We start from the raw sequence: 13,858 nt of genomic DNA, 5'->3' as shown, positions 1-13,858 counted from the left end.
CGTCGTGTGGGCAACGTTTCCTCTGTAAGAACTCGTATACTAATCACGCTGGTTGCTTTATTTTAGCATGCGAAACTTGAGTTACGAGAACGTAGGTTCGTCGTGATACTCCTTTTAAATGTGAGAACACATGATCACATGCGTAAGTGGAGCCAAACATCGTCACAAGAGCAGTAAATATGCCTTGTCTACCCCCTCTAAGCTGTGATACATCGGTGTCGTCGGGTCAGGGGAGGCAAGTAATTCAGTACGCCCCCTGTCATCATGATGAGTGAATGAAAGTCGTGTTAGATTAGAATTTAATATTACTGATATTAATCGATTTGATATAACTGTCGTACTGATGCCGAAAATCTAAATACTGATCGACTTCTTAATTCTCAAAGTATTGGGCGGTAGCACATAACGTTGCGCCTCGCTTTTACATTTTATAGCCGGTACTACAGAGCTACTTACCAATCAAGAACGTGGATAGCTATATTACATTGTTTGTAATTTTGAATGTAACGTCAACGGCAATTCATTTCTTGCCGTATATCAAGAAGACAATGTTTATTTGAAAACTGCGTTGTTACATAGGCGTCGCAATGTCTGCTATTCTCTTTGATCAATCAGCATATCGGGTACATCGAATTAGAGAGTGATATGGGTCGCCGGCGCGCCAGTAACTTAAATTTGAGGATTTTGAAAAGAAGGGTCTCGAGCCCCTAAACCTGAAGACAGCATTGTCTTTAACTCTCAAAGTCATGTTTATACTGCCACGAGAATAATTATTCTGACCGTGATGAAAAATACTAACAACTTGCTGCAATATTCGTCAATTCAGTACAAAAGTAAATATTTGGCAGAGTCATATCTTACACCCAAGAGAGCCATATATGGCTCGTGAGCCATGGGCTCCCGATCACTGCCTTATTCCACCCTCTTAAGCACCTGTTCCGTCCGCATAACAGTCTTAAGCACCCAATCCGTCCGCATAACAGTCGTAAGCACTATTCCGTCTGCATAACAATCTTAAGCACCTATTCCGTCCACATAACAGTCTTAAGCACTATTCCGTCTGTATAATAGTAAGTTGTCACTGCCCAATCTATCAAGCAAACAAGATTCAGAAGACTCGGCAGGGTTTGAAGATAGAAAAAAAACTCGGTTGACGACTTCAATATCTCTCATATAGATATAAATCCAGAACCAAACTTCCCGAACTAACACGAATTTAGTGATTAAGTTAAAAACACGGAACTAACTGAATCAAATGCAGAACTTCTGACTTCATGGTTGAATCTTGTTACATTCAGCGTGTTGATGTTCTTCGGGCATAATATTGTTTTCCATGTATTTTCTGTGGCAGGTATACTCTTTGCTTATGCAGGAATGTTGACAACAATTTTTAAGAAATAGAAATTGCTCGTGACCGAAGCCAGTGGCTCCTATTTATCGGCGGATATTCCGAATGGTCAAAATGAGTCCTCCCTCGTTGACCGTCGACCATTCTGTCCAAACGTTGCAGATAACAAAAATATGAAGTTTCTCCTTGAAAGTATAAAATATATGCCCGATACAGCTGGTAACTCTGTTGAGATTGGATTCTTGAAAGGATTCCAAGGCCGCAGAACATTTTTGTTTTCTCTGTTTATGGTACTCACAACCTGACACTGAACACTATTCTCAAAATAATGTATGAAATGAGAAGAAAAAGTATGTGAAAATATGGAGTGGGGCATGTCGTTAAAACGCATTACCGGCACTCTCACATTGATTTTTATTAGTCCAAATATGGATGATGTAAGCGAGAAACCTGGTGGCGTGTTTCAGCAGGATATTTCTGATTTGAAATGAAGATACAAAGGCAGGTGGAGTTATATCATGAAGGGGGCTTATTTGCGATCGATAATAAGAGAAGATTTCATCACGCAAATCACGCAAAAATAAACAATTTTAAAGTTTTTTGGAGTATTTACATCCTTACATAATCTACTGTTGCCCATATTTGTGCATATTGTTTTTGTAAGTCGAATAACGAATTAAGCGGATTGTTACAGGGAAGTTTAAGGTAAAACTATAAATCAGAAAAATTGACATTTCTCGAAGACTAGGGACACTTTGGAAAACGTATTTGTATTTTAATGATTAGTTTGGAATAGCATAACAAAATACATAAAACTCTTACTCAACTGAAAATTTTGTAAAATTTTATTACATGATGTTATCCTCATTTCCTACCAGGAGAGATAAAGCAATCGTCAGATATGGAAGAGGTATAAGATCTATCGACCGAGATTTCGTATCTGAATAAAAGCCTAAATCTGTCCTAATGTTGAGACGTATTGATGTCCAAAGTCTTGAAGTAGAACATACTTCAGATTCAAGAATTACCACGTAAAGTTTCGGAGATCGATGTAATAGCTGGTCAGAATGAAGGTAATATTTGTCACACAATACGATATGTATAAATAGTTCGTGGCAAAAGACAAATGATTGCTGGAATAATCGAACGTGTTAATGTTCACTATACAACAGTAAATCATTGAACCGCGTTACATTTTCATCAATTGAAACTTCTCCAGCAATTGATAAAAAAAACTCGGATATACCCCAATCGTCTATTCCTAATTGTTATCGTCCTTGGCATAATTGCTGTCATCAAAAATCTGCATATTGACATATGTAGCAATAATTAGTTCATATATTAGGACAAGTACATCTCCTGTTTAGTCTTGGCCTCCGAATATCACCGAACTACGTTGTGACTTCTTCTATACATGCACGGTGCACCTTTGATTACTATTGAGTGCGTTTCGCAGATATAGCTTTTTTGTATTTTTTACACGCTTCTTGAATATCACTGTAGTACGATATGTAATTATCCTTGATTCTGCCGTTCAGCTCGTCACACATCTTCTTGGATTGTTGGACAACGTCGACGATATCCCAGATTTCTAGAAGGATATCGACGACAGACATCAGAACTGTAACCACCGCCGCAAACTCGCCGCAGAAGTCCATCATTCCAAACGCACTGGAATCGACTTCTTCCAATGGAATCCCGGCGGACTCGGCGCATTCTTTGATTGTGTTATTTGCTATCTTCATTTTATTTCCCATGACCGACATTGCTATTCCTTGAACCAGCACGATCCCTATTTTAGCTATTTCCGGTAGTTTCAATCCCACCAATGTATTCATAAATTTCTGCACGTCAGCTTTACTGCGCTCACTCAAGTTTAGGTCGTCAAGCGCGTCATAAACAGCTTTAATCTCTTCGCTGTCGAAGACTTTTCTGGCGGACGCGGCATATTGCTTGAAAATCGACGCAGTAATCGTGCCTTTCATTCTCTGTACCTGAGCCATGAACTGCATCAGGTACGAACGACACGTTCGGTTGTCCATTCCTTTCGGAGCTTGCGCGTTAATCAAGTGGTTATTTGCTTTATACTTCTCGATGTAGGCTTTAACGTCGCTGTTTATTCTTGTGGCGATGTCGGTGTCCACTGTCTTGAGTTTCTCATTTAGCTTGGCGGATTTCGTTGAAATCACGGCCTTCAATAGCATCGCTTCTCCTTCCAAAACCACAAACGCTGCCATACTGACACCAAAACTCCAAAACGCGGCTACCGCAGCCGCATCTGCTGCAATTTGCATAGCATCGGAAGCAATCGTTGTATCCCTTACTTCGACTGCTAAATCGGTCAGTGTTTTGAATTCTTCGTTGATCGCGGGGCGGAATTCGAAACCATCCATTTTTAAAAACAAGTTCAGCTCGGAAATCAAGCGATCTATGTTTTCATCACTCTCCGATTCCCAATTGGATATGTAATGCAAGTACGTAATTAGATCGGTGCTACCCATGGTGTACCAACTTTACGAATTCGATTTTTCACTATGCTGTAATGCAAATTCAACAAAATATTTGATATACTTGCTATCGTAGATGCACAACGCAACGGTTTCATATTGGAAGGTCGTCGTGTTCGTTTACCGTTAGTAGTTATATAGATCGGTCGCGAACGGCTATTGTGGCTTATGGGCCCGCTCGACCGGTGCCGCGAAAACTCGTGTTGAACCGGTGACCCTTTTGACCCCCCCTTCCGCTCGACCGGTGCCTGGGTTGGTATAGGCATCTCTCGACCGGTAACCCTTTTCGGTATATGAATCGCTCAACCGGTGCTAGTATAGCCATCTCTCGACCGGTAACCCTTTTCGGTATATGAATCGCTCAACCGGTGTCGTGGTGGTAATTCATACTTTCGGGTATATGCATCTCTCGACCGGTGTTGAATATGTATCAAGTAAATAGTCATGTGAATGAATCTTTGTTAATGTGTATATCGTTATTCTTATGGATGCGGCGATGATTCGTACTTTCGGGTATAGGCGGGGGTGGCATGCTAACGTTTTCGTCTTATGGCGGGGGTGGCATGCTAATGTTTTTTGGTATACGTGCGGCGACATGCTAACAACGATAATGTGTCTGTCATGTATTCTTACGGGATCTCTGGTGATGTGCCATTGTTTCTTATGGGTGCGTCGGCATATCGTACTTTCTGGTATAGGAATCTCTCACACGGTGTTGAATATGTATCAAGTAAATAGTCACGAGTATCGCTAAACAGGAAATTCACTAAACCACAGTGCATTGTGCGATTTTGAAAAACAGATGTTCGCGACCGCGTTTTGACATGCGTGACCCACTAACTACGTCCGCTTTGGAAACGCGATCTGTTGTGAGGATTTCGAACGCGCACTATCGTATCGATTATTACACTAATCCAGTCAGCACTATCACATTCAGGAGTATTCAGTATTCAGCAGTGACACAAAAACCAACCGACAAATAACCACGCTCGTAAATTAACACTTCAAAAAGTGTAAAATAGATTGCAAATCCCGCGATCGCTAACAAGATAATGTCTCGGACATAACCATTTTAGTGACTTGGTGTTAAAGACATACCGATCGCTCACAAGGTAATATTTCGGTACTTAGTTTGTCACAGAGCCGTCGCAGACGGTGATTCGAAAACCAACAATTTGACACTTTCTGGTGGTCGCTATATGTTTTGACACTTCGAACAGTGGCTGACTTTAGTTGCGCGATAAGAATTATGAGAATATTCAACCAATGTATCAATTTGCCAACTCGAAATGAAACTTACTACACAAACCAAGTTGATTCGTATCTGAATGTGTTAATTCGGTACAATTCTAATTATTTTGAGAAATCTTTTCGTGATCTTTTGATTCGACCATAACCCGAATATTACTGACGCCGACTTTCAGCCGCATCGAATTATTCGCACATTCGCCACTGTTTTCACACTTATAGAATCAATACCAACTATAACTCTACAAGAATCAAGAATCACAAGTATGTGCATTACACAGTTATTGTCTTTATTAACTTGAAATCAAACACTTAACAAAAACACGCAACTAATCATTTGGCAACTCTAGCATTACCAAAAAATTCCAGTATTGTTGATTGAAAATCCTTGAGTCATTATTATCAAAAATGTTATAGTACCGCATCGGAATCCATTCGCGGGATGTACTAAAGGTAAATCCAGATAATCCAAAATGAAATATTTGGACTTTGACAAACATGACTACCAACTTTGATCCAGTCACATTTCAAGATTATACTTTGAAACAATCCTTGAAACTTACAACTCTATTCACGACTGAGTTTTCCGTTTATCAAATAGAGTTTCAGTAAATACTATCGCGATATTTTAATGTGTTACTACACACAATAGAATCATTCAATGAAATAGCACCTGTTGTAAATATTTCTAACTTGACAACCACTAGTGCATACCGCGATCGACTTGTGACGCGATGAGTTAAATCGGAATATTTCAATCTATTTGTCGAAACCTTGAACAAGCTATCGGGTTATTTTTTGTTGCAATCGAGTGAACGGAAATAGTATTACGTCTCAACATTTTAACATCTTCCCATACACAAAAGAGTAAAATACAAAAAAATCTTGTCAAGTCAATCCGTTTGTAACTTACCCAACCAAAGCCAAAAGTATCCTTATGAAAAGTAGACAAGACTACGCGAGTAATCACCACAATCCAAAATCCATAGCAAGTTCGGTTGTATTCATAGTCCACCAACTCGTATTTTTATTCAACTGTAAAAGTCGTTACTATTCCACAAGACAAAGAAATTACTATGTGGTATATTTTGTAAGACAAAAGTAATTACTTCTCGGTGTCGGCGACTTGAGATTAACATATGTTTTGAGTATATGATATTTGAATGTCTGACCAACGTAGTTAAGAATTCGTTTTATACGATCGAACACCGGTATTACATTGAAAGTTATCATGCTGTAAACATAAGGATTGACACATGGATTTGACATATGTAATAGTTGATCATGACTTGATTATTAAATTATTCGCGTTAATTAGACCCGGTGTTGCGGTAAGGGTTATTATGACAGCAACAAACTTTTCACCACCGTGGTTATTAACATATTGATTTGTAAAACTATACTTGTCTGAAATGTTCTTGGTTTGAAAGATATTCCGTGTTGGTACAAATCACTCTGTGTATTACGGATATCAGAGAATATTTTTACAAATGTAGTTGTTTCCAGTAACCAAGACTAAAGATGACACAACAATTTCGTTTAGAATATCTTTACTGGACGCATCCTATTCTACTAGACTTGAGTAATACACAAAACTCATAGCATTAACAAAATCGCAATAGGCGCTACACTGAAATCTACAAAATGTGTTTGTATTGTTACTCAAAGTAGTGATCATAAATTATCATTTAAATAAGTAATTGTAATCATAAAACCAAACTTGTGAAAGTCATTACCATAACAAAAGAATATTGTAGGTCGCTTGCTAAATGTATGCCGGAAATATTTGTAGAACGCTCACGACCACAGAAAGCGGAAATTTCTCCCCATTGTCATTCGTCAAAGTATATGTTGTCACAATACTCAGCCCGTAAAAGATCTTACTTGTATGTGATTGAATCGCCGGTAATTAACTCGCTAAATCAAACCATGAGGAAATTTCACTCAGTCATCGGATTATGATATTAAACAGCGTCGCTTAATCGGCGTAGAGCGTTTTTCTAAATGCAAATCATACCTGACCAACAGAAAACAATTTTCACTCACCTTGTAATGAAACCAAGTGGTGGGCCTTCGTTCAATATTTTGTTTGTGTCAAATACTTTGCAATAAACACACACACTGGAGTGGTTGAGCTTTACATCATCAAGCTGTCATCTGTAAATCGAGATCACATCCGACTTGTAACTGTATCGTTTACCTAACCGAGTTGTATGCACATTGCACAGTTTCATATTTTTATCATTTAGTGATTTCTGAACATACCAAACGATACACATTCACTTCCGAAATACTGCGTTGATCTCAATTCCCTTTGTCGTGATAACCGAAGTACATTTGTTTCGAATTCGTAACAGCCGACTTTTCTATGACACGATAAATTTTGACAAGTTATGCTTAGAAGATTGGTTGCATATCGCGAAAAATAACATACTGCTCATATTGATACTGGTAATCGGTATTTTCACGCGAGTCGATTTTCAAATGAGTAAAATTTATTACATGAGTTTCTCCGCTTAATGTAAATGAAAACTCAGTCGTCTTTTAACATCACAAAGACATTGATAAAAAGTAAGCAATCAAACACAACACTTTGTACGACACTAATTATTGTTCCACACATCTCATTTCATACTAAGTGTATACGAAAGATATTCATGTTACACGAAAATATTCGCTCATGCTACAAACCTGTACAATGATTGGTGGTGTAAGTCCAGCACAATTGTGGTATCCATACGAGTTTAGTTAACACAATTTACGACACCGAGGTCGCCTCATCTTTCGTAAGACAACAAACCAAGGCTTCAGGATATGTCCATGTCATAACAATAAATCAGCTACTCCAACAACAGAGTACATATGTTTTCTAGCACGGTGCTTACATCTTACACACAAATCAACCTACTTTGCTAACGAAAAGTGCTGAGTCATCACATGGTTGTCCTCACAACAATACAACTAAAACATACTATCATACAAAATGGCCGTTATAGTCACCAACGATACATCGTACAAGTAGCAAGTCTCGAGAATCCAGTTATTCAAAAAACGTGAAAGTGTTTCTACGCCAAGTTGGTATGTTGACGAAAGCATATATTGTAATATCATGATCGATTTACATTCGTTGGTCACAAAATGTCACTACTCTAAATAATTATTTTTCACTCAAAGCCTACTTGTCACCATTCGTTTCATCAAGCACGAGTTCAAGAAACCTGCTACGACATGAATTGTTATTTTTATGTTGTGTAAATAGGTAATAATTAATTTTAGTAACACTATATCAACATCATCGAGTTGCGCGAATAGATTTACATGTGGTCTTGTGGTTTTAATCGAAGTATACAGCACGGTCTAATGTAGAGTCATCTCTACTGTACAGCAACTCGGTAATCGAAATGCATTAAAATTTAATCAACGATCTTGTTTCGTCGCACCAGAAATATGTTTACTATCGCGATACTCTGCACAGGCCGTGTAAATCCTTTTCACACTCGTAATAGTATACCAACAGCTACCGGCGACAACGTTTAACAATACCAACAACACTAAACATACGATACCTACCCAAGTAAAATTACCATTTTCACCTAGAGGTCGGTCGTTACCCGAGTAGAAATACCATTATCCTTTGGAGATTTGTCGTTTACCCAGTGTAACAAACCCCTTTTCCTTTGGTAATCTATTTTTTCTCTGGGTAACAATCCTTTTTCACTTGGAAATATATTTTTTCTCTGGTTAACAAACCTTTTTTCACTTGGAAAGATATTTTTTCTCTGGTTAACAAACCTTTTTCACTTGGAAATATATTTTTTCTCTGGTTAACAAACCTTTTTCACTTGGAAATATATTTTTCTCTGGTTAACAAACCTTTTTTCACTTGGAAAGATATTTTTTCTCTGGTTAACAAACCTTTTTCCCTGAGCAACAAACCATTTTCACTTGGTGGTCCGTCGTTTACCCGAGTAAAAATATCATTTTCTTTTGGAGATCCGGCGTTTACCCAGTGTAACAATACATTTTCACTTGGAAAAATACTTTTACCTAGAGTAACTAATCATTTTCTCCTGGGTAACAAACCCTTTTCGTCTGGAAACTATCATTTACCTGAGTACCAATACCGTTTTCACTTGGAAATCTATCTTTTCCCCGGGTAACAATACCATTTTCGTTTTGAAAACTGACAACCACACCGGTCAATTTGATATTTTTTGTATATTGTTACAACAGACAGCGACAAAATATACACCAACAACGACTCCGATACATTTGTCTAATCAAATCTTCACTTGCTCTGATGCATCCCATCAACATCATTGGTTACTCACATACAATAACAATGTGCTGTTGTACATCGACATGTATGTTTTCGGAATTGGTGAATAAAGGGGTTTCCGATATGTCCGTGATGTCCGGGTTCGTGCTTTGGATTTTCCAGAGTCAAAATGTCTGAATAAAACACCTCCTCGACTTTGGTAACTGGTTGATACACGGATAATGGTGTTCGGAAAACGGATGAATTTATGTTCCCCATCGCGCTGACAACATCGGGTTACTTGTGAGTTTCCTCGGGTCTGTTTACTATATTGTGTCTTTACTGGTCAATACATGTCGCTCCAGTCAGCTGAAACCGGATCACTAATATGAGAAAGTGTGGGGGCCGGATCCGGATATTCACTCATGACCCAACGACCGATATTCAAGTAAACATGTTACAGACCGTGTTTTGTCTCCATGAAAAATACCAATGCATACATCATCACATCAAGTACGTCACGATTGTTCACAAGTATTTGCGTAAACGAGGTGTATATACAATGTGTCGATGCACAAACATCATGGGACACAAATTCACGTTCTCAAGTCTCGTCATGCGCCGACTCTGTACATTCAATGTGGGCATAGATGACACACGACATGATACAATGGATAGTGCATTATGCATATCGATATATTCTCAGTCAAATATGCGACCCATACACAACCATATACCCTGATTTTCGCTGAATATTCACAACACCAACAAATCTGTACATTTCTTTTCCCTCGACCTCGACGATAGAGTTGTCATTCCAATGTATCAATCGAGTGTATGGTTCATCAGGTGTAAAATCCAAATCAAATGTCACCAAGGTATCGTTTTTCATTTTCAATATTTCCACTGCTGCATCTTGTCTGTGTCGTAAAACCACGGTGTGGGGCCAGAGGAATCTATGGACAGTTACGCGTAGTCCCATATTTACTCGTGGATATGGTCAGGTAACGACAACGTTTTCTCAATGGTCTGCGTGGGTACAACGTTTCAACAGGTAGCTGGATCAACTAGACCAAAAGTTTCCAACCGCGATTTATGTTGACCTGTCGAGTTACGAGATAGCACCCTCTTGCGGTGTGATTAACACGAAATCAGCCTTCAACTCGCAGAGACACACCTTGGATTACATTATCTAATCGTAATCGAACTCGAGATTCACACACACACAGAGGCCCTGTTTACGATTTCAATCCGGAGTCACAGCTCGCGATGTTTAGCTGGAGTCGTTATGTGGGAGTAGCAACATCCGGCATATTCATCGCGTGAAAGATTGATAACGATCGTGATCGCCAAATACATAAAACCAGCTGAAACACTGCGATCTCAGCGAGAAAGTTAGCAGGTTATGTCCAACGATACGCAGGGATTGAGCGAGTTACACAACCCGATTATGTCGAGGTCTGGATCACGATGCAAGTCTACCTGAAATTCCGAACAATCTTGCAGAATCAAGGTGTGAACCCGTGAAAGGGTTGGATTCGTGTGAGATTCATTTTTCACAAGCATGGGTGGAGGCCGGTTCATACTAAGACCATGTTACGTCCAGATATGGCTGCTTGTCTGTCTCCAAGTAATCTATGCCCACATTGAATGTACAGAGTCGGCGCATGACGAGACTTGAGAACGTGAATTTGTGTCCCATGATGTTTGTGCATCGACACATTGTATATACACCTCGTTTACGCAAATACTTGTGAACAATCGTGACGTACTTGATGTGATGATGTATGCATTGGTATTTTTCATGGAGACAAAACACGGTCTGTAACATGTTTACTTGAATATCGGTCGTTGGGTCATGAGTGAATATCCGGATCCGGCCCCCACACTTTCTCATATTAGTGATCCGGTTTCAGCTGACTGGAGCGACATGTATTGACCAGTAAAGACACAATATAGTAAACAGACCCGAGGAAACTCACAAGTAACCCGATGTTGTCAGCGCGATGGGGAACATAAATTCATCCGTTTTCCGAACACCATTATCCGTGTATCAACCAGTTACCAAAGTCGAGGAGGTGTTTTATTCAGACATTTTGACTCTGGAAAATCCAAAGCACGAACCCGGACATCACGGACATATCGGAAACCCCTTTATTCACCAATTCCGAAAACATACATGTCGATGTACAACAGCACATTGTTATTGTATGTGAGTAACCAATGATTTTGATGGGATGCATCAGAGCAAGTGAAGATTTGATTAGACAAATGTATCGGAGTCGTTGTTGGTGTATATTTTGTCGCTGTCTGTTGTAACAATATACAAAAAATATCAAATTGACCGGTGTGGTTGTCAGTTTTCAAAACGAAAATGGTATTGTTACCCGGGGAAAAGATAGATTTCCAAGTGAAAACGGTATTGGTACTCAGGTAAATGATAGTTTCCAGACGAAAAGGGTTTGTTACCCAGGAGAAAATGATTAGTTACTCTAGGTAAAAGTATTTTTCCAAGTGAAAATGTATTGTTACACTGGGTAAACGCCGGATCTCCAAAAGAAAATGATATTTTTACTCGGGTAAACGACGGACCACCAAGTGAAAATGGTTTGTTGCTCAGGGAAAAAGGTTTGTTAACCAGAGAAAAAATATCTTTCCAAGTGAAAAAAGGTTTGTTAACCAGAGAAAAATATATTTCCAAGTGAAAAAGGTTTGTTAACCAGAGAAAAAATATATTTCCAAGTGAAAAAGGTTTGTTAACCAGAGAAAAAATATCTTTCCAAGTGAAAAAAGGTTTGTTAACCAGAGAAAAAATATATTTCCAAGTGAAAAAGGATTGTTACCCAGAGAAAAAATAGATTACCAAAGGAAAAGGGGTTTGTTACACTGGGTAAACGACAAATCTCCAAAGGATAATGGTATTTCTACTCGGGTAACGACCGACCTCTAGGTGAAAATGGTAATTTTACTTGGGTAGGTATCGTATGTTTAGTGTTGTTGGTATTGTTAAACGTTGTCGCCGTTAGCTGTTGGTATACTATTACGAGTGTGAAAAGGATTTACACGGCCTGTGCAGAGTATCGCGATAGTAAACATATTTTTGGTGCGACGAAACAAGATCGTTGATTAAATTTTAATGCATTTCGATTACCGAGTTGCTGTACAGTAGAGATGACTCTACATTAGACCGTGCTGTATACTTCGATTAAAACCACAAGACCACATGTAAATCTATTCGCGCAACTCGATGATGTTGATATAGTGTTACTAAAATTAATTATTACCTATTTACACAACATAAAAATAACAATTCATGTCGTAGCAGGTTTCTTGAACTCGTGCTTGATGAAACGAATGGTGACAAGTAGGCTTTGAGTGAAAAATAATTATTTAGAGTAGTGACATTTTGTGACCAACGAATGTAAATCGATCATGATATTACAATATATGCTTTCGTCAACATACCAACTTGGCGTAGAAACACTTTCACGTTTTTTGAATAACTGGATTCTCGAGACTTGCTACTTGTACGATGTATCGTTGGTGACTATAACGGCCATTTTGTATGATAGTATGTTTTAGTTGTATTGTTGTGAGGACAACCATGTGATGACTCAGCACTTTTCGTTAGCAAAGTAGGTTGATTTGTGTGTAAGATGTAAGCACCGTGCTAGAAAACATATGTACTCTGTTGTTGGAGTAGCTGATTTATTGTTATGACATGGACATATCCTGAAGCCTTGGTTTGTTGTCTTACGAAAGATGAGGCGACCTCGGTGTCGTAAATTGTGTTAACTAAACTCGTATGGATACCACAATTGTGCTGGACTTACACCACCAATCATTGTACAGGTTTGTAGCATGAGCGAAGATTTTCGTGTAACATGAATATCTTTCGTATACACTTAGTATGAAATGAGATGTGTGGAACAATAATTAGTGTCGTACAAAGTGTTGTGTTTGATTGCTTACTTTCTATCAATGTCTTTGTGATGTTAAAAGACGACTGAGTTTTCATTTACATTAAGCGGAGAAACTCATGTAATAAATTTTACTCATTTGAAAATCGACTCGCGTGAAAATACCGATTAACAGTATCAATATGAGCAGTATGTTATTTTTCGCGATATGCAACCAATCTTCTAAGCATAACTTGTCAAAATTTATCGTGTCATAGAAAAGTCGGCTGTTACGAATTCGAAACAAATGTACTTCGGTTATCACGACAAAGGGAATTGAGATCAACGCAGTATTTCGGAAGTGAATGTGTATCGTTTGGTATGTTCAGAAATCACTAAATGATAAAAATATGAAACTGTGCAATGTGCATACAACTCGGTTAGGTAAACGATACAGTTACAAGTCGGATGTGATCTCGATTTACAGATGACAGCTTGATGATGTAAAGCTCAACCACTCCAGTGTGTGTGTTTATTGCAAAGTATTTGACACAAACAAAATATTGAACGAAGGCCCACCACTTGGTTTCATTACAAG

At 38.6% G+C, this 13,858-nt stretch overlaps 1 protein-coding gene across 2 annotated transcripts in view; it reads right to left on the bottom strand.

Moving 5' to 3' along the window:
* Positions 1-1,699: 1,699 nt before the first annotated feature.
* LOC145453228 (uncharacterized) overlaps positions 1,700-13,858 on the bottom strand; it is a 378,716-nt gene continuing 366,557 nt past the window's right edge. Inside the window, exon 2 of one of the 2 annotated variants that reach the window (XM_080331210.1) lies at positions 1,700-3,885. In XM_080331210.1, coding sequence (XP_080187336.1) covers positions 2,785-3,849 — 1,065 coding nt within the window. In that variant the 5' untranslated portion in view covers positions 3,850-3,885 and the 3' untranslated portion in view covers positions 1,700-2,784. The remainder of the gene's footprint in view (positions 3,886-13,858) is intronic. The other variant, XM_080331211.1, reaches the window with a different exon arrangement.

The sequence above is a fragment of the Botryllus schlosseri genome, chromosome 13 (assembly GCF_051294905.1).
Source record: "Botryllus schlosseri isolate E-star chromosome 13, Bs_hap1, whole genome shotgun sequence".
NCBI classification, from domain to species: Eukaryota; Metazoa; Chordata; class Ascidiacea; order Stolidobranchia; family Styelidae; genus Botryllus; species Botryllus schlosseri.
Note: the sequence above shows the minus strand (reverse complement) of the source record. Positions and strands in the feature narration are given on the sequence as shown.